At 42.9% G+C, this 22,435-nt stretch overlaps 1 protein-coding gene across 2 annotated transcripts; it reads left to right on the top strand.

Moving 5' to 3' along the window:
• The first annotated feature begins 1,589 nt into the window (after positions 1-1,589).
• ccdc3b (coiled-coil domain containing 3b) lies at positions 1,590-22,435 on the top strand. 2 transcript variants are annotated; one of them, XM_027020528.3, is made up of 4 exons: positions 1,590-2,606; positions 9,399-9,573; positions 22,114-22,222; positions 22,366-22,435. In XM_027020528.3, the coding sequence occupies exons 1-4, from the start codon at positions 2,251-2,253 to the stop codon at positions 22,410-22,412; spliced, it is 687 nt and encodes a 228-aa protein (XP_026876329.1). In that variant the 5' UTR covers positions 1,590-2,250; the 3' UTR covers positions 22,413-22,435. The 2 variants fall into 2 exon arrangements, with proteins under 2 accessions (XP_026876329.1, XP_026876328.2); XM_027020527.3 differs by lacking the exons at positions 22,114-22,222; positions 22,366-22,435 and adding an exon at positions 13,885-15,311 and having other exon boundaries at positions 1,607-2,606.

Genomic DNA, 22,435 nt, shown 5'->3' with positions numbered 1-22,435 from the left:
ACCGTCGGGAGCGCCCGTACACCGACACCCCGTTCCGCCGCTGTGCGCGCGGTCCCTAGCGACGGGTTGCTAGGAGATGCGGCGGTATAGAAGGGTGACAGCCACACCGTGGGAGCAGACTCGCCTCAGTGCATCGGTGCGAGCCGAGCTCAGAGCCCAGGGGGAGTTTAGTCCTTTGGTAGAATATTCTCTCTGAGCTATGAAAACATGCAAGCAGATGGAAACGCACGCTGTCAGCGCATTGTCGAGTGAGGGGTTTGATTTTACGATTTGATTTTATAGTTCAATTTACAGTGGTAGCTCAATGATTAAGGTACTTGACTTGTAATCGTACGGTTGCTGGTTCAAGTTCCACCACTGCCAAGTTGCCACTGTTGGGCCCCTGAGCAAGACCCTTAACCCTCAGTTGCTCAAGTTGTACTCAGTCATAATTGTAAGTCGCTTTGGATAAAAGCGTCAGCTAAATGCCGTAAATGTAAATTTTACTCAGTAACTGGCTTTGAGAAACCATGCGTTGACGGGTGTGAAATTTACGCGTATTTACACAAAGTATTAGTAAGCATGTTCAGCTATTATCTTTTCAAATATAACAGTGAATGCATACTGAATACACGCACCATAGCATAAACGGTTTTACGCTGTGATGTAACCTACATTTTCCTGACAGAATAGTTTAAACATATAGGCCTACGGTTTCAATCCATGTAGATTCACTGGTCAATTCATCAAACCATGGAATCGACTCACACTGATTCACGTAACTAAGTAACTGTTAATGCGAATGCAATTCATTCAAGATATAGAGACAGTTTCTTCTGTTTAATTTAAGTGGGGAGAGAAATTCATCGACTTTATACACAAGACTGCACACTCGCACGCACGCAAAACGTGCACACACTGCGCAAAAACGATGCTAAACTACGTTTGTCTTTACGCATTCACAAAGGAATGCAACTTTTAGACTAAGAAAGATAACCGCTCTTTTGCCATCTATAAACAAAATCCATGTTTATGCATTTAAAATAAACAACCCAAACCGATATTGTTCCCTAACGATGAGACAAAGCAACGGCGCTGGGTGGCGCGATAACACCCTGCAAACATCCTAAATCTCCTGCAGCTTTCTCAAGTAAAAGAAGCAGAGCGAGTTAACGATGGCAGAAGTGCATGTGCAAACATGGAATGGACAATATAGCCGGAGTCAGGGCGTTGTTATAGCTTAACTCTCGGTTTTAAGTTCAAGATCTCATGCTGATCTTGTACGCCCGATTCACAAAAGAACAGACTGAGCAGAGAATAATAAAAAAAAAAAAACCGTGTCTGAACAGGGATTGAAAATCTTCTATTTAAATGCTTTATTTTCGAAGATGCCTTCAGGTTTTCTTTTCTTCTGTCTTTTCCATGTCTCTTCTATGCCCCAAAACAACAGTGTGCTACTGAAACCACTGTTTGCCAAAAAGTGGCTCTTAGGTGTGTTCGGATCAGCCCTACTCTGTGTGTGTGTGCCCTATATCTGACACGCTAGCCATTCATTCATTCATTCATTCATGTGTTTGTTGATCCATTTCCAGCGTAATTATTCTAGCGGTGAGTTTATAACAACATTCATGTATGTTTTTTGAACGCATCTCGCGGGTTGCAGTATTATTGTTTCGGTTATTCCTCAGTGTCTAACAACCTCACAATAAGTTTTATTTGGTGCTTTCACAATGGTAAGTTAAATTATTTTCTTACTTTCTTTCTATCTTTCTTTAATTACTTAATTCTCTCTCTCTCTCTCGCTCTTTCTCTCACTGGTATTAATGTATAAAAATGTCCTGTAGTGTTAAAGAAGGGAATGTCCTTACTGCGGTTCACGGGAAGTTTGTGAAGGTTTAGGCTGCCAAATTGGAGAAGTAGAGGCACTTAGTCGTCGCCCGCGCGCCTTAGAGCCACCCAAGTCCGCGAGCCGCGCGTAATATTAGATCATCGCCTCGCGGAGCGCGCAGATGAGGATGGCGTAAAGACGAGCGGTTAAACGGTCCAGAGGCATGCACTGATTTACGCGCTGCCGGATATAAAACCCGGGTATCCTGACATCTTTGCCGTAACGTTTGTGTTATTACCACGTTTGCGTTTTCTGGAGGTTTACGCATAGATGCTGCGCGTTCTGAGCGGAGTTGGTCGCGGAAAGTAAGTGGGGGGGTTTGCAAGGACAATAGCGCGCGCTGCACATGGTTACTTTTAGCTGGAGGTGCATCGTTTCCTGTGATGGGTGCTCTCCTGCTATTAATTCTAGCGTCCCACCTAAGTGCGGCGTGGGGGTGCCAGCTCCCCCACGACTGGAGACCTCAAACCGAATCGTGCCGGGCTGAACTGGCGGAGATCATAGTTTTCGCCAAAGTCCTCGCCATCTACAAGGAATCTTACAGCGTGTACAACTACCTGCCGTGGCAATATGACACCGATCTGTTCTTCTCTGCGGAGATCGAGCTACTGTGTGACCAGGCGTGGGGCAGCATGTTGGAGGTGCCAGCCGGCTCCAGGTTCAACGTCACCGGACTCGGGTACTTCCCCTGCTACTCCTACAGCGTGGTGGAGAACAACTCCTATTACATCTTCCTGAGGTATGGCTGAGTGGCTGCTCTGTGCAAACAAATACTCGTTCCAACTGTATCCAGTAAAATAATAATAATAAATGGTAACTAATAATAAATCCCCAAGCCTACTAAATTAGCGCATTTCACTTTGCGATGTATTGGTCACTATAGTCAATGTGAAGTCACGTGTCCAGCTTGCAGTTTTAATCGGAACACAGTTCAAAAGTGAATATATCTAAATGTGTATATGAAGAGAATTAAACGCTCTTTATTACTTCACGTGTCTGACCTCCCTGGGTCTTTGTTTCTATGTTTGAGGGAAACTATGATCCAGCTGGCCAGGAAACTGACAGGACCTGAAGATGCTAACCTGAAACAGATGTGTGGGAGTGTGACCATTAACCCTCATTCTGGGGAAAGGGAAAGAGAGGGAGACAGAGGAGGGAAAGAGAGATAGAGAGAGGGGGAGAGAAAGAGAGGGGGAGAGAAACGGAGACAAGGAGAGAAGAGCAGGCACATGTGTGAGTAAAGTGGGTACTGCTCTTTGTGTGTGGTACTGGAAATATGTGTCTTTTAATGGGAAGTGTAAGTTTGTGGTGATAACCAGAAGACACAGGCAGAGAGAGCAACAGGTCCATTGTGCTCATATAACAGAGAAACAACAAGACACAAACTTTCTTCATGTGTCTTTTCTTTTCATAGTAATTCTGTTTGCACAGGTTGGCCGGACCGCAGTTGTTGTAGAGATAGTGGAAGCCTTGTATCTCTGGAAAAGTAGACGGTTGTACTTGTGTTCACCACGTTACCCCCACAGCCCAGCCGGCGAAAAGTGAGCGGTGGTCTCCTCCTACGTGTACGTCTGCTCTGTGTCCACATAAGTCCACATAAGTGCTCTGTGCCTTTCCACGCTGCCTGCTATTGCTAAGGGGGAGGGTAGCGTTAGGGAAGTATTCGCAAATCAGCTGTTTTATTGTAACGATCCCAAATGCATCTTTGTTTTATCGTAGCAGATGCATGGAAAATGTCTGTAGATGAAATTCTATTTTCATAAGAAGAGAAAATCAATTGTTTCTGGGAGGTTTATGACGTCGTCTTCGGCTTAAGACAGGCGAAGCGGTTTCCAGGTACACCAGGTCGGTTGCATGTAACCGGAGCAGATAAACTAGTGCTGTTGTCAGGTTCCTTCCACGCTGAGCACCTGTTCCTTCACCTGTAATGACTAGGGGTCTGTGAAAGTGTATACTTGGGTTTGGTTTGGTTTGTCTATGTTCCACAGCATGTCCTGAATTGGTAGCTCTTTGGCCGGGAGAGGTTGCTGACACCAACCCCACAGTTCAGTTGCCTCTACTACAGTACAATGCTAAGTGGACCTGCCTGGACTAAGGGACATGTTGACACACATCCTTTCATTATTACCAGGAGAACAGTACAAACATTTCAGACATTCCAATGTATTTAATGAGAAACCACAGCTTTAAAGCTAGCAGGGTCAGGCGCAGAGAGAGAGAGAGAGAGAGAGAGAGAGAGAGAGAGAGAGAGAGAGAGAGAGAGAGAGAAAGAATATGACCTTTTCCATTGGAACATTGAATGATGTCTTGAATTAAGTTGAAAATTGTTGCATGATGTTAACACAGCCATCAAGCTTTCAGAATCATAGGAAAAAACGTCTTTATCAAATCATAGCTCACAGTGCCACGTATTTTGCAAAACATTTTTAAAAAATCCCTCCAATTTTTTTTACCCAGAAACAAATTTGAACAGCAAATCCAATTAACTACAACCAGGAGGTCAAGGTATGATTTAGATTAGATTAGTTAGATTAGTTCAGATTTATGGCATAATTGCACCACTTCCAGATGTCCGTAGACGGCCAGAATTTAACACAGGGGGTAACAGATTCAAGAATGGCTAGCGGGCACCGATTACTTTAAAGGCATAAATGTGGCCCTACAGTTTAAATCAGTGTCTGCTGCAGCACGTACCAACAGTCATTATGTCCTCAAGAGTCTATAAGCCAATCAGTACGAGAAAGGACAGGTTCAGGCCGAGCCCCGCCCACCCCATCCCTCGCTCCGTTTTCGTCACCCTCCAGGCGAATATCCTTCAAAGGCATTCCAAACCACAGCAGCTCTGGATGATCACCCAGAGGTCTGGAGCCACGCACAATACTCAGTGCTGAGGGGTAAGGGTGGAGCAGACGGAGGTGGTGCTCAGAGAAGACTGAGGTGACAGATGCTTTTCTCACTGTTTCGTTGAAGTGAAGGTCCATAGAGTTCGCCCCCTGCCCAGAGCTTGACCCAGACAGGTCCCAGACTGAGGTATTCTACTGCACCACGTTCTTGATCCAAATGGCATCCTAGGTCAGCCCTGAGAGACATGGGAATACCTGGAAAACACAGATGCATGTCACCAAGGAACAAAGCTTTTGATTGGGGAAAAAAAATGCACCTGAACCCCTGATCCATATTCAAAAGCAGACAATGATTCTGATGTCATCAGGATACCTTTTGCTCTGAGTGTGCCTCAGAGTAATTGGGTACGGGTGTAGTATTCCTCAAAACGCTTCTGTTCGTAAGACGCGAACCTTCCCAGAGGTGAAAGGGTCACCTGATGTAAGAAATCAGATAGCAATACCCACAGCATTCCAAAGAGGTGCCTGTTGTCTTATGGGAGATGGGGGAAGGAAAAAATCCCATCCTTATCTAGAAACCATGCCCTTGTTTGAATGCCCCGAACAACACCCCATGCCCCAGGTGAGTGTTATGCGAGGAAGGTCTGTAGCATGGTAGAGCACAATGCTCTCATCATATCACACCGCCGAGGGCTCACGTGCCAAATCAGCAAAGACGTGTTGAAACGTTTCCATCTCTCTCTCCCTCCTCCCTCCCGCTCTCTCCCTGGTGAGTTTCCACATTTCCTGTGAAATGCACGAAACGACACTCAACGAAACCCACCATCAATCAATCACCAGCCCTGATCCCCAGACAGCACCCGAGATGGGAGAGAGAGAGGGAGATAGAGAGGGAGAGAGAGAGAGAGGGAGAGAGAGAGAGAGAAAACAAGAAAGAGACATGTGTTCAGCTCAGCTATGGGTTTGGTGTGAAACACTAAACTCTTCTACTCTGCCTTTACCGAAGAACAGAGTGTTGAGTTTCTACTCAAATGTGTGATGTGTGAACTCTGAGCTCTACAAACTGAGGGGAAGGAAGCTTTTCTCCTCATGATCACTGAATTTGCAGTACTCTCAGCACATGTTTATTCATTTTTTAAAGTTTGATCTTTGAGTTACTGTTTACTATCCAGAACAGCTGGCAGCATAGATGTTGATGATGTGATATGCAGGGCACTCTATAAAAAATGCTTTAGATGGTCTAGATGGTCTGTTTTAGTTGGTTTGCTTTAGATGGTCTGTTCTACATGGTCTGTTCTAGATGGTCTAGATGGTCTGTGCTAGATGGTCTGCTTTACTGACATCCACATGTCTTTGGTCCACATGGTGTCTAACACTCATTTTGAATCTAGTATGTGAAAGAGTTGAAACAATAAAATTTGAGTCACAGCCCAGTTACCGATGGACTACATTATATCTGCTGACAGTCACTAGACTATCAGACTAGAATGATGTGAATTGAACATCCTGTTTGCTTGTGTCTGTGTGTGTGCGTGTGTGTGCATGCATGCGTGTCTGTGTGTGCGCGAGTATGTGTGTGCGCGCACTTCTGTATGTGCATGCGTGAGTGTGTGTATGTGAATGCATGCATGAGAGTGAGAGAGAGAGATTGAGAGAGAGAGAAAGGTAAAGAATTACAAACCCAAACCCTGAACCATTCTTACAGCTGGTTCCAGTTTGGCAGGACAAATCTCATTCAAACCATCAAAAAGCTGAGAAACCAGAGAGGCCCAGCACAGAAACATTCATCAGAACGGCATGGACTATTGGGTAAAAATATACACACTCCAGACTTTTCCAGACAGGCGTCAGATATGAGTGTGGTGGGTTTTTTTTGTTTGTTATTTGTTTGTTTTATTTGTTTATACATTAAATGATATATGAAAAATGTGCCAGAACATGAGGTCAACCAGAATTTGAGGAGGTACGCTGGCCATGAGATGAGATAAAATCCCCCAGATGCCACAGAGAATACACATTACTTTCTGATAAAAAGACATCCAAAAACACAAAGGCTTACCAAGTACAGTCAGTGAAATTGTGACTGGTAGACACTGGCAGTACAAAAGAGGGAGGAATGCATTAAATTTGTCAAGCAGAACTTTGTGTTATCCTATTTTACAGGACATGAATAACAGATGATGACCATACAAAACCACACAGCAAAAAGACGCTCCTAAGTGACTCTTCACATCTTATCCAAAACTAAATTGGTCCAAAACCATTTTGCAACTGGTCTAACCCTAAAATTTAAGATGGCTCTTAACTTTCAGACAGTAATCATACATGCTTGCTAAATATTTACCCACAATGACTTAGTACACAGCAAAGTGACACTGACCTTCATAAACCTACTGAACTCCCCAAACAACGTTCTCCTCTTCCTTCCTCCTTTCCTCCATTGCTTTGCTTTCCATCAGTCCCCGTTCGGCTCTCTCATTAAACGATATTTAGCCGATATGAAAAACCTCGTGCAGCTTAAACTTAACACACGAACTAAGTAGGACAGGCCAGAGCAACAAAAAACACCTGTTTATTAGGTATTTTTGCACGCTGAATCAAAATATGAATTCAGTTTTTTTGTTTTTTACTCATTATATTCACATCTACATGTTTGGCATTTAGCAGACATGATCTACCAACTTGCTTTTAGCTGTCCACTTAGAACAAATAGTTAAGAAGCGATTACACTCATACGGCTACGTGTAGGACTGTGGAAAATCGATACCAAGGAGAGTGGAAGCCTCTGTGGGATGTTTCTGATGCCAAATAGCAAATATTCGCGAAATTCATCCACCCGTACAAGACTGAACATATTTTTTATCTTTAATAACACCCTTATTTAGGCATAAGTAATATGTACTTATTGTAAATTTCACTTAATGAACTCCAGATTGCACTAGAGTATTCCAGAATTTGAGATCAACTGGCAAAACAGCTTCCTATAGTGTAGCGTACACCAGCTCTAAGCTATCTAGGGCACTAAATGACTGTTGGGAGGTGTTTGGAATTTGTCCTGAATTTCCATCAGGCAGGCTGGGCATTGCTGGATTTAAGCGGCACAACTCTCTGGAGTTTTTGATGCTCCCATAGAGAGCTGCAAGGGGATCCGGATGGATGAACTGTGGTCTTGCAGGCTCCAAACCCAACACTTCCACAAAATACACGTTTACATGCAACCAGAGAGAGAGAGAGAGAGAGTGAATAAGATAGATAGAGAGAGATTGGGGGGGGGGTTCAGATAAAATCCAGGTGAACTGACTGGAGAGTCACCCTTTAGCTCTTAAGACTGTACTGTTTTCATCTAAAATAACACGCCTCATTTACGAGTCAACCAAACCGGAGCATCAGGAAAGATTAAAGCTTTTTAAAAATTTATTTATATATATATATTTTTACTTTTGACAATATACTGAAGTGTTTCAGCCATCAAGAAACAGAACACTGTATTCTCGTGTTCCTCAACACAAGAACACAGATGCTGATATCCCATCCAGCAATCATATTCTCCGAAAACACAAGGGGTCACTGTGTTTCTCGCCACCCGCAGCTGCTGTGTGGCATCGCCCACTAAGGACACAAAGCAAACACTGAAATAATTGCAGAAAGAACAGTTCATGCAAAAGAACACAAACATAAGCGCGCTGCCTGCCCAGCACCCATTAGCATATCGTTTGTATAGAGCCTGAGCGCTTTCCTGCCCAATGCAATGACGCACACCATTACGTTTGCCGTTTTCAGATATTAACAAATAACTGACATGAATCCTTCCTTTTGGCTGCTTTGTAATGAGTGCTCTCAGGAAGCACAACACCTTCAGCGTGTGCTGTGCTGTTGTCAGGGAGTTCAAACACGAATCTGGAGTCAAAATGCAGGGCCATCTTTCCTCTGGCTGTTCATGGCTGCCAGCCAAGACTCACAGGAAGAAAAAAAAGAGTCTGGCCTTAATCAGAAGGCAAAAAAAAAACAAAAAACAAGCTTCTCGTTTTTCTGCCGTGTTGCAGTGTAACCATGGTTTTGGTATTAATATTTCACCAGCTGCCATCAGAACTTTGATTCAGGCTTTGCTTATTCTCTCACTGCTTGGAAAGAGAATAAATATATGTATATATATGTATGTATATATGTGTGTGTGTGTGTGTGTGTGTGTGTGTGTGTGTGTGGTAGGAACAGCAAGAGACTGCCAATCATGACTTATCTTCTTCTAAATCCATCTGAGCCTGAGGGAGAAAAAATCGAATTGCCTGTGAATTAATGCCGATCATACACAATCTTTAGATTTATCTCACCATTGTTTTCATTATTAAAGAAATGGTATCTACCAGTTTCTTGTCAAGAAACAGGATCAGACACATGCGTGCACACACACACAAACGCACACGCACGCACACACACACACACACACACACACACACACACACGTTTTACTGCAGGTATAATCTTTCTGGACATGTCTGTTCAATAATGTATGAGCTTTGTTATGGCTTCCTTCCCAGGTTTATATACATTTATTGTAGCAGAAAGAGAACAATGTGATGTTTGTTTGTTTTTTTTTATTAGGGTTTTATACCCTTGGTTGCATTTCCTATGGTGTGACATGATGCAATTATATAAATGATTTATTAATTATTTAAATTATTACCTCCAAGGATGGATGAAAACTACAGCATCATTCCTCACGGAGTGAACTTCCAGGACCCCATCTTCCCCGATACGCCCGACAACCACCGCATGTTCGCCAACCTCTTCCAGTTCTCCAACTGCACAGCGGGGACGCAGGTCCACATGTACACGCCCGAGTGGGAGGCCCAGGAGGACAGCCGGGTGAGCCCTCGCCCCCACCCTGCCGCTTACAGGACACGCGCCATGGACCTGCCAGTCCGATCACCATAACTCACTCTGAACACACACTCTCTCTCTACACTTAAGATGGCCTTAGCCAGGCCCATATTTAATGAGTGCAGAACATGAACTATTGCCACAGATATGACCATATGAAAGTTGTTCAGGATGTTACCATTTTTAAAGTGACGGCCAAAAGTGGCAGTAAGGAGCATCTGCAAAATCCTCAAAAGACTCATATGTGCCCTGCAGTAGAAACAGAGCAAACTGTGAAAAGCTGATTCAGAGTGCAGTGGTAGCTCAGTGGTTAAGGAACTTGACCAGTCATCAGAGGTTTGCCAGTTTAAGCCCCACCACAGCCACGTTGCCACTGTTGGATCCCTAAGCAAAGCCCTTAACTCTCAAGTTGCGTTCAGTCAGAATTGTAAGTTGCTTTGTATAAAAGCATCAGCTGTAAATGATTTCTCACTGATTTTGTGTGAGTGAGAAAGAGAGATGCCATCCTCCTGTGGGAATGTATTCCAGCAACTGAGAAATAAGAGTATGAGAAAACCAGGGAAGGGTATTGTGGAGACATCTTGCGTGCTGCAGATTTTTTGCCTGTAACTGCCTTCAGACTCGACTCATTCAGCCTTAGACTCAGTGCAAATGCAGTGGGGATATTCCATGAGGTCCATATCAGTCACAGGTTCCAAACAAGTGTGGTTTTCAAATCTATACCACACTATAAAAGCAAAGCATTGTGGGCACAGTTTCTGTGTGGGTCAAGGTCTCCGGAGCATTGGGAGCACTGAACTGGGTGACTTTGTTTCTTTAGTTTTAGTGCTTTTGTTCTCTCAGGAGCACATGATTCTCATAAATCGTGGGTGTATTTTTAAACCCTGTGTTACTGTTTTTCTAATGAGATTCTTGTTATGGCTGACCAGGCTTGTACATTTCTGCACGACTCTGCCAGAGTTGGAGACCCACTAATGTCACGTTGCTGTTAACACCAGCCCACATGCTGCAAAACCCTGCTGGCTTTTGCATTTTTTTTCCCTTTTTTTTAAAACAGACATTTATAAATCATAGTGCGCTCCTTGCATTCTTTTCAATGACCACGAAATATCTGTCTGGAGAGCTACTTTCAATCGGGTCCTGAAAGCTTTCTGTCACAGCGAAGCAGCATGGATGGTTTATGTTTCATTAATGAGCTAGTTTCAATTCACATCAGTAGTCAGAAGGTTAAGCGAAGGAACAGCAGATGTCATTCCCTCTCTCAATTGCATTCAGATTACCGCTAAAGTAAGAGAGATATTCATTCCCAAACCCACCCCTTACATGCCCCCCCCCCCCCCCCCGCTTTTAAACTACCACCCCGGAGGTCTTAACTGCTATAATTAAAAAGCAATAACGACCAAGTTCAGAAACTGAGTGTTACCATGACGACATTTCCCAGTGGGATCTGACATCTCAGGAGCAAAGAAGGATGGAACATGGAGAACACAGGCGGAAAAGATGCCAGAGAGCTGAATTGGCTTCCTACTGAACGTAATCACTTGGCAGTGTTTACTTACCTGTGAAGCGGGAAGTCACGGGGGTGTTGACAGCTTGAGCAAGAAACAAGAAACAGGAAACAGAGTGGCGGTTTTTGCTACGCACAGCAAGGTATGTTTGTTAAAAGAGGCCTCGTGTCGAGTACAGTGGACATCATCAAAACTGTGAGAAACAGATGGTTAGATGCTCATAGATGACCCCTGTGACTGTCTTGCCCACTAGGTGTGCAGGTGTGCGGGGGCATTTACCCTCTGTGTGCATGTAGTTTTCTGTCATCTTCTGTGTCTATTTATGTACAATACAGTGTTGTGTAATCTGAATGCACCTTCTGTTAGTCATATTGGTGAAAGCACACTCTAATATGTCATGGTGTTCACCTGCTTTGCATGTTTCACAGTAGCTCAGGTCATAAAGGTAAAGGAGCATTCAGGAAAAATCTGCTTAGAAAAATGGCCATGATCACTGTGTCAACTGAGACTAATTTTCACATTCAAGATGCTCTCGAAAAAGACACTTAAGCCAAAGCCAATTCTCATTATATATACACAGCATGAAACAAGGTGTGTTGTATGTGGGATACTGCAACAACTCTAACAGATGATTAGATGATAAGACCGGACCACACGGGGCTGTTGGGAGGCTACTACAGCAGAAAGCCCAAAGGAAGAGGCCACAGGAAGTGCATAAGGGAACTGTGGATGAGGAGGAGGCCTTCATCCACACTCACAGACAAGCTATTGCTTACCCTGCCTTCAGCAACAGAAAATGAAGTCCCCTATCGCAGCCAGAGATGGATGAGATAAATGGGATATGGCATTGCCCCAAATAAACCGCCTGCTGCATCTGAAACACAACAGTCAGAATTGCTAAAGGAATCCAGGAATACCAGAGTTACAGTGGACACATGGTGTGGCTCAGCTGTGGTAAGGAAAAGATAACCATGACTTCTACTGATAGCCACCACTGTAGGCTTTCCTGACTTAGTGACAAGCCACCACCAGAGGGTTTGTGCAAATATAAGCATGATACAAACAAGTGGCATAGTTAGTTATGCTTTAACCCTAGGCTGCAACGTACAAGCCACAGGCCGCCCCCAGCACCCACTTTGAAAAAAGGCTGGAAACCAGATGGAAGTCAGAAAGAGCATCAGAAGGGTATATACATCAAATATTGTGTCTGGCTACTGAAGAAATACAACAGCGGCTCATAGGTGAGGCCCTGGAGCTGAGCAAAGGTTAATAACACTGGAAGCTAGACATGCAGATATGCATGAAAGAAGCAGAAGTCAAAACAATGAAAGCCTTCTTCACCACAGAGCCATCTAAAGTGTACTCTCACTTACAATCAGCAGAACCCTGACTGAGGATCCAGCCAGAGCTGAAACTGAACAACACTGGAAGAGAATACAGGAGAATGAACCATCGCATTACACCAGAATCTCTCACAGCAGGAACCAGACAGGACTGCAACAGCAGACATCCTACAACTGGGCAGCAATTGGCCCCGACACGATGAATGCCAACTGGATAAAGAAACTAAAGATCATCTACCAAGGTCATCAGCCAAGAACAACTAAAGGCTGTAGGCCAGTCAGAAGATACTTTATAAGATACAAAGGATTAAAGTGTAAGCTCCGCTGTCTAGGGTGAGACATGGAACATCCTTGAATACATCCAAGCAGTGGCCCCCAAGGATAACCTGGAGAATGGGGGACTCAGACAGAAGGGTGGGGGGACGTTGTCACCATGGAAGCAGAGGAGTTGCCATGGCAGGACAACGCTGACCCATCAACAGTCCACTGCTAAGACAACAAGAATTCCTTTGGTGTTTACTTATTATCGTACAGTTAAAACAGTGGCTAATATTATACATAAACAATTCAGAATCCTCCAGGAAAATGCAGACCGCATCCTTTTGATGAAATTATGATTCAAATAACTGTGGTACAGTAGCCTGAAATCACGCTAAATGTGGTACATGCAAATTTATTAATTCAGCCATTAAAATAACCAGCCCTAATGAATCAATTATCATCAGTCATTTCTGCGCATGCATCATTGCAAAGAGTAGTCTATTGTATCTCAGTAGGAAAAAGATTGGGTCTACACCCTCAGAACTTTAGAACCCAAAGGAATTAATGATTTAAGCCTCCAAGAACTAACTTCAAAAACACATTGCTACAACTTCTGAAGGACAAAATTATATATACATGTATATATAGCACCTGACAGACTAAAATAGCTTCTAAAATGAGCTATTATGGAAATGGGTATTTTCAAGTTAAGTTAACAGGCCTGAACATTCTGGCATGAGTGACAACATTGTTGCAGATCTCCCTAAAGTATGAAGAATTCCACCATACCATTTCACAATCAATACCATTTCACAATCTTATCTTAACTCAGATCAACCAATAAGCATCAAATTCTTATATATATATATATATATATATATATATATATATATATATATATATATATATATATATATATATATATATATATATATTCATCCAGTTTTATTACCTACTCATACTTTTACCTTCATATTTTGATCATGAGCTTAAATGTAATTATTGCCTAATGTAAATCCAAATATGTCTGCATTTATTAATCGTCAAATTTCTTTTGTGTGGTAAATCATTGGAAAGTGACTCTACCATTCCTATGCACTGTGATCATAGGGCTTGTCTTGTCTGCTTTTTACCAGCCTCCTATATTCTTTCTGTTTAAATTCTTTCCACTTCCTGTCCCACAGCTACTGTGCTCCATGGTGCAGAAAGCCCTCTTTGAGGAAGAGGAGAAGGTGAAAACTCTTTCCCAGAAGGTGAAGATGCTGGAGAAAGCCAACAACCATTTGAGGGACAAAGTGAAGAACATGAAACGTATGCTCAGGCAGGCCAAACGCGACACCAAGGACCAGCCAGGTGTCCTGAAGCAGCTTCATGGGCCTGAACCAGAGCGTTCTGAGCTCCCGCACCCACAGCAAGACACTCAGGACCAAAAACCTACTCACAAGAAAACCCCACCCAGAAAGTTGAAAAACTAGGCAACCAAGCCCAGTTACTGCCAGGGAGTCAAAATGACTGCACATAGGAACTTTAGCAGGTCATTGCCAAAAGCTGTGGGCCTGTACATCTATAAAGGTAGTCTAGAAATAAAATAGTTCTAATGTAGTATGTAATACTAGTCTTCCACCTAGCATTAAGGAGCCAAGGAATCCCGCCCCACCACAGGTGTAGTCATCAGGCTAGTATACTTGTTTACGCTGTTCATGTCATGTAGTGTCTTAGTATGAATATTTCAAAGAAATAACTATTGCTACCAGTTTCACATAGCAGACATATTTTCACAAATGCAACAGCAATACTGTACACATCATCATAGGAGCACTGCGGATTCCTGTTAGTTAGATCTGTCCTTTAGGGTTGTTGTAACGATGTAAATGGCTCAGATTGTTAAGTAATGGTTGAAAAGAAAGTTTCTAGTTGCATGTCATCAGATGGCAAAGAGAAAATTAATCAGTGACACACTTACAAGGGTGTAAGCCGTTTCTGCTATAGAGGGTTCAAACAGCTGCTTTCAGCTCTACTGAACACATACTCCCATCCAGACAAATGCTGCATGCTGACTTATAATGCACTAGAGTGAGTCTACAATACTTACATCCTATGCCCTATATAATCAGATATATGTGAATTTCAAATGTGGGAACCATTTTAGCTAAACCTGCAGTAGAAGTCAGTTCCAGTGAAATATGTGATGAAACAGTGATTCCCCAGTACTGGACATACCCCAGAACTAAAGCTGCAGTTTCGAGGGAGAAGTGCACAGTATTTCACCATTTATGGATGATAAAGGAAAACATGTCTTTATTCTTGAGGGTTTATGCAGATATAGAGCCAGCTGACATCAATTCCTGTCATTTTTTCTACTTCTATGTTAAGATTCCACGCTGTGTGAGTGTACTTATATGGACTGAAATGATTTTTATATTTGCAAAAAGGGTGCTGAGCGCCCAGTAAACAGAACCATTACTCAGTGATGCTTTTTCTGATGAGGACTTGTTACGTTAAAGCTGGTAATTTTATTAAAATTATGAAATGTGGTTATATGGTTTCTTGTATGTTTAACATATTTACAATTATTCCATTAAATAATGAAATAAACTTTTACTGAACTGTGCTATCTATATATGTTTACAGTTTCTCATACATATCAACACTTGTTCTTCAGTGAGACGATCATTTTTATGAAAGCTGTAAAATTCAATTCGAACTGCATGTTCAGAATTGGACTGATTGCTAACTCCCTGCCTTTGTACCACCAAGCCTACCAGAGGCAGTTGATCCAAGATAAAGAGCCCACAAAATGAAACTCATCCTCAGATTAACACCTCGTCCCAAAGCAACAACATGACGCAGATTTATTGATACTGCATATTGGCCGGCCATCATCACATAGATCAAATGCAATTAGTTCCACATTGCTTTTGAGCAGAAATGCTTCCCTCTCTGCTTCATATCAGTACTGGGACATCTGCCAACTCCGTCATTTTTTGAGGGTCACTATTTGTGGTCTCCATTAACACGGTTATGAGTTCTATAGTGATATATGAAGCCAGCGCAGTTTCATTTTGCAGCGGAGTGGAATTGGTTTTGTCCTAGGGCGTTCACCTAGAGGAGATACATACAACTGACAGCCCTGGTATTCCTTTGTTATCTTAAGACCTGGCCCTGTGGTCGTGGGAAGGAAATAACGTATTTCTTTTTAAAAGGGGGTACACAGTTAAAAATGTTTTCGGTTTCAGGACAGATTTCAATATCTAACGCTTTGTGCCTGAATCTAAATTTGACCCAGATTTTTGTAGCAATCGATACTAATGGGTTGCTGTGTCATTACACCTGGCGCCTGGGCAAGGGCAGGGCAGGGATCTGCAGAAATTTGCATTCGAAGAACAAGGACTGAATAGCAGGGGGCTAAAGTGCAGTAAATCATTTTATTACATAAATCAAACAACACACAGATTTCCATGAGCCTGTATAATTCTTTCCTGATGGAGAAAGAGGGGACCCACGTCTTAGCATCTATAACTCTGGCAACATGACAAACTGCTAAGAGCAGAATGAATAGCACAGCACAACGTTTCCAGTCACAGGCTGTTGAATATCTCAGAAACGGCACTTTCTGTTCTGAAATTCACTTGGCAGGCTATGAGCTCTGGTTATTTCCCTCTGCCCAGTTTCCTGGGCAGATAAACCCAATCTTTTCCATATGTCCAACATGCAGGAGGGGAAACTGTATTTTTAAATGGTTGACACTGAAACATCTTTCCAGTGTGTTCTCTTCCTCGATCTGAGACGGAAAAGCAAAACATGACAGAAACTTGTGACCACGATGGACGAAGTATGACCCCCACCATGGGGAGAGGGGTTAGGGTGTATAATACACTCCTTTCTGTTCTCAAAACATTACACCATGCCAAGCACCAAACAGGATTGCAACTCAGCTCTGTGGACACGTGCCAAAGACGATAAACACTGGGCCTACTCAGAGTAAACACAATGCATGCAGGCAAACTGCGAACCAGATGTGGCCACTGTCCTCCATGTGGTGCTTCTCCAAAGAGAGTTGTATACATGGTTTTATTTGTATCTTTTGGTCAACATCACCAGTGTTGTCCAGCTACACTTAAGCAAAAATCGAAGCCTGTCCAGCAAGGCTAAATTTGATGATGCCCACCAGATTAGTTCTTTAGTTTTTCATCTAGTGGGATAGACTGAAGGCTGTGGCTCCCCATCTGTCTCCAACTCTAATTACCCATAATTCCATACAGCATCTGGGGCTTCCTCCTCTGAAGAGGATCCCTTGCTCCTTCACATTGCTCTGATTAATCCAAGCCCTGTAAAAGCTGGAATTGCTTCGGTGTCTGTTTCGGAGTGGCCATAGCAATCTTTCTGCCTTCCAGGACACAAGCTAGCTCCAAACTAACTGTTTTTTCTTTTTACGGTGAGTTTTTATGGATCAGTAAATGAGTCATGGCGAGACTGCGAGACATTTAATGATGAATGCATATGACAAAAGGCAGAAGAATAGTACTTATTCATTTCACGAGTAGGAGAAAATCACCATTTCACTGGTTGTTCTGATGCATTTTTGCTTCTAAACTTGCATTTTACTCTGAATGGTTCCCTAAGGGCCTCGAGCCTGTTTTATGGGTTTCAGCAGTCTTGGTATAAGTTCTGTCAGTGCTTTTTTGTAGACAGCAGCATGCAGTTGTTCCAGAGGTACCTTAATGACTATTCCATCTCTCTCCGACATTGTGAATCCAGTGATCCCTTGAAAGAGGGGGGAGGGAGTCTCGGTCTTTCTGTGCCAAGAAACGTCCATCTGTGTCTCTCTAAAGCAGGAGAGAGGCACTCACTTGAGGTGATCATTTCAGTGGAAGCAATCGCTGTCTCATTGGGTAAGGGCAGTTGCTCCAGGTGTTCCTGAATGACTGTTCCAATCTAACTGGGCCACAGTGATTGGAACAGGTTTCACTGGAATTTTAACAGGTGGAGCAGGTGGAGCTGAAGATCGAGGCAGAGCAAGACGCCAGACACACAAACTCTGCACTTCTAGAATTTAGTGCATAATTTCACTGTGAATTTCATGTCTCTACTCGGGAATCCAAACTTGCAGTGGGAATCCAAACTGATAAACATGTCACAGGTTTTATCAAACACAGCAGCAGTTTCCCAACAAACGAGATCTCAGGTTCCGCCTGCCCTCCCGTCGTGATTCTCTTCCTTGTGACTCATGGTTCTGGAGCTTTCCCATGAAAAAGCCGTGTGAAAGCAGTTTAAAAAGGCTTTGTGGTAGTACGATCCCGAAACTGCAGTGCCGAGTCCATTTGGCAACGATTGTGCAGAGCGCCTGAATGCATCGCAGGGTAATTAAAAGCTGTTTGGAGATTTGCGGGTGTGGGTCTGGGAGAGGTGGGATTTGAATAAACACACTCTGGCAACCCCCAGGCCCCTACTTCTCTATGCAACAGACAATAAAGGAACACAACTGCCAAAAAAAGCATTAAAACAAGCCATCTTTTAAATGCAGAGCTGTAGAGAAAGCAAGATGAAACATGGCATCGAGATAATTAAAGATAACTCAAAGACACTGCAGATCTGTTGCACGTCTGCTGAGGTGCAATGCACTGTGTGTGTGTGTGTGTACACATGTTGAGATCTTGGCATTCCCAAATGCTTCTTAGTTCAAAATGCCTCAGGCATCTCTAGAGGCCAAGCAGTGTTATGCAGTCTGTTGATGGCTAATGAAACTAACAGACTTCACTCTTAGGTCATGATTTAATAAGTCTCCTCCAGATTGCATGTGGTCATCAGTTATCACCGAGAATCCACGGCTGGTAGCCTAGCTCTGCGGTTCCATCAGGTTTATATAAGCTGCAATGTGTTTTTTTAAAGTTAGATGCATCCCTTGCCTACACTGCAATTCTGGTTTTGTTCATCGTAATATTAAGACATGCATTGTGAAACACACGGATCACATTCATAGTTGCATAAGCACTGTGTGGGAGCAAAGCTCTTCTCAACAAATGCCAGGGAACCTTGGTGTCGGTAACTCTTCTGAAGCGTCTCTGATGCACAAGTCACGATGGGCAGCAACTCTGCATATTCAGCAACTCTGCAGGGATCATTTGTACTTTCCAGAGATGGCTGTACATTAGCTGGCTGGATTCCACAGGCCTCAAATGTTAACAGCTTAACCACAGTGCCCATTAAGTAAATGGCAAGCCTAAACTCCTTCACAGGCTATGCTAACTAAAATAACACATGCCACCACACAGCCATTCAGAAACACGGTCAAGACAGTCCTTTCGGTGATGTTTTAAAGTTACACACATTAAAGTTAATAGCGAGGGGAGGATTGACTAGCAGGGGCACTCCTAACACCACCGTCTTATCCATTTCATTGACCATAACCATGATTTTATAGTTTGAGCCATTAATATTGTAGCAATACTCAGAGGAAGCATAAGAACCTCAAATTTCATGCAACCAATAGAAAATGACATGGATTAGGCAGAATAAATATCTCATGCTCACTGAAACATTTTTTTGTTCAGTTGCTTTGGGCTTTTCTTTTTTTCTAAATGGCATTTTGATTGCTTTGGAAGATCAGCAGTCATATTTACTGAGAACCTCCAACCACAGGTACAGCTTCAGATCCTTTTGTTTGGAGACCAACACAACTTCAGGATCTCCAAGGGCTTTAGGAACACATCCAATCTTCAGTTAAGATAAGAGCATATTTTCTGTGAAAGGATCTTTCTGGGCTATGTTAATTATTTGTCAAATTTTGAGGCCATCGTTAAAAAAATAACTTTAAGATTTAAAAAAAAAACACTCGAAAGGTTTTGGACTGTGGATCTCATTGACATTTGATTGAACAAAGATTTTTCAAGAAGTCAACTAGCGATGAATGAAACTGAAATTCACTGATGCAACGAAGGATCCAGTAGATAGATGGATCCAGTATGTGGATGGCTACAGCAGATAGATGGATACAACATATAGACGGACCCAGTATATAGATGGATGCGCCAGATAGATGGATCCAGTATATAAATGGATACAGCAGATATATAGATCTAGTAGATGGATGGATACAGCAGATAGATGGATACAGCGGATAGATGGATCCATTTTTCAGGCATTATGTAGGTGGTGGAGCTTGTATGGAATCGTATTCAGCAAAGCCCTCTTTTTTCAAGGTCAAGGGCATGAGGTTCATAGCAACCATGAAAACACAATCATGTCCCAGCAGCAATTCAACTGAACTGCAGAATCCACTTCTCCACCCACTGCCAAGAGTCAAGTCCTATCTCTAAGATTAATTTGAAAGGTAGCACTGAGCCTTAGAAGGAATACATACCATCAAAGATAACACCTGGCAGAAAAATATACCCCATATTTGCTGCAATTTTCCTACCTCTTAGATTACCATCTCTGGGTTTGTAATGGGGCAGCTATATGTTGTCATAATTGAGGCAAATCTCCAAAATCCCAGACCCCTAAGACCCCCAATCACTCTCACTCTCACGCTCACTTTTTATGGCATTCTATCTGTGTGTCAGATGTGGGCTGTTGGCAGCTGTTGGACCAGCACTGTGATTTCATGTGCTTGTTGTTAGTGGTGCATAATTTGTAGCTCAAACTTATTCGCTGACTCATACAAAATGTTATTTACTTTTTGATGCTTTCCATTCTCCTCGGTTCTGGACCCCTGGACCGTCATGCGAGCTGCACTGGAGCACAACTCTGGCTTAAACATGAAAGACGTTCCTGATGAATTTTGGGCAAGACAGATTATTAATGTTCTCAGATGTCCAGTCGCATCCAAACTTCAAACATCATCAAGCAATTATGACCCATCTGGTATCCTTTAACATCAGTTAAAAACAGCTCGGTGCTGTTTTTACAAATGTAACTGGCATGATCTCTTCATGGAAGTAACCGAACACCAACATACATACAAAACACGTTACCCCAAAACATCCATCAGGCTATATGTTAATGAATTAATTCTGTAAAAGTTGGAGGATGAATGACAATGGTATTTTTTAAAGGATTCATTGACGTTTCTAGCAACTGGGGATTCCCGAAACATTAGCTTTATTTGTAGGGTCACAGGTCACAGGGGGTATAAACTTTTTTAGCTTTGGAAAATGGCTCTATTTTTAGCTTTGCTTTCTCCAAGGCTGTGGGGAAAAGGTGATCGTTTTTTTGGAGGTCAAACTGTAGGTGAGGATTGTGTACACAGACTCACATTCTTAGTTTTCAACTGATCCCAGCCCAATCTCCCCAAACTAAAGCCTAAACAAAAGCATCAAAAAGACACCATCAAACTACGCTCACATCAGAGACTCCATCTGTCCAGCAAATGGCGAAATTTTATTATCACTTCAGGGTGTGTATCCTCCATCTACCCCCCCCATTTGAGAGCTGATTGCAGTACAGATTTAAGGTCTTGCACACCCATCTGGAGTAGCTTAGAGGTTGGCCTCTTGGTCAACCTGGGGTCACCAGAGAAAGATGAGGTCATTACTTAGCACATCCCACTGAGAATGAAAGACTGAATGTGTGTGCACACACACGAACACACAAACGAACGCACACACACACACACACAGAGTATATTTATGAGGGTTCTCCATCATGGCTATACTAACAAGAAGAATAAAATGTCTTCAAAAATGTTAGACCTGTCATGTTCACCAATCATCAGGGGTACATTTAGTTGCCACAGAGAATATTGTAAACACACACACACACAAACACAAACACACAGGAACTGTGCTGATCAGAAAAACCTCGCAGGATTTTCCTCCTCAAGGTCATGTGGTTCACTCAGCTGCGAGTGAGCAAGGGTGCGAAATCAAAGCAGAAGAAGAGTGAAATGTTGGGCTTGGTCTTCTGTGGAGCCCTGTCCGTCTCAGCCTCCGGCAGCAGCTCACACTCTCTGAAGTGCTGGGCTGCTTGTAGGTGGACAGGCCAAAAAACCCAGAGGAAACAATCATTTAAAAGGAAATCAGTGTGCACACTGTTACTGTGCGCGTGTTTATGGCCTGTGGTTGATTGGAGAATTCAGTGAGTCACTAAACAAAAGGAAAGAACCATTTGATGAGGTTGTGTCGGGTAAACGCGATAACATTTGGTTGTACTCAATGTAAAAGTGACTTAAACTTTAAATTCCCTATGTTCACACCATATGTCCATGCAAGGAAATAGATCAGGGAGAGAGAGGTTCGGAGATAGATCGCATAAGGGCCAGAGATGGAGGCGTGATGAGAGAAAGTGAGAGACCTTCCATAGTTTGGTCAAACAGTCTCACATATGAAGTTTATCATCTCATCACATTAAGTCATGGATCTCCTGTTGCACTGTCTGTATTTGTAGTGGCAGAAGACTGTGTAATTTCATTCCAGGTTGATGCTGGTGTTTTCCACCTGTACCACAGAGGCCAGGAAAGCGCTGATAGTGCAGAGTACCCATCATATCCACTGATCAGGAAGTGGCCTTTGGGAGAGATGAAAGGTGAGAGAAGAGTGCTATTGGAATAGGCCATTTAACCTGTCATGTAATAAACCCAGGGAGAAAGCATACAACACACAGCTGGATATGTTCTGATGTTATTTTCTAACAAATGCCCTTGATTTTCTGACCTTCTCTTTCAACAGCCCTTGGAGCAGATTGTTTGATGGTCTCCTGCACAACACTGTTTTGAACAGACTTTATAAATCTACTGAC

The sequence above is a fragment of the Electrophorus electricus genome, chromosome 22 (genome assembly GCF_041902795.1).
Source record: "Electrophorus electricus isolate QZ-2024a chromosome 22, ASM4190279v1, whole genome shotgun sequence".
NCBI lineage: Eukaryota > Metazoa > Chordata > Actinopteri > Gymnotiformes > Gymnotidae > Electrophorus > Electrophorus electricus.
Note: the sequence above shows the minus strand (reverse complement) of the source record. Positions and strands in the feature narration are given on the sequence as shown.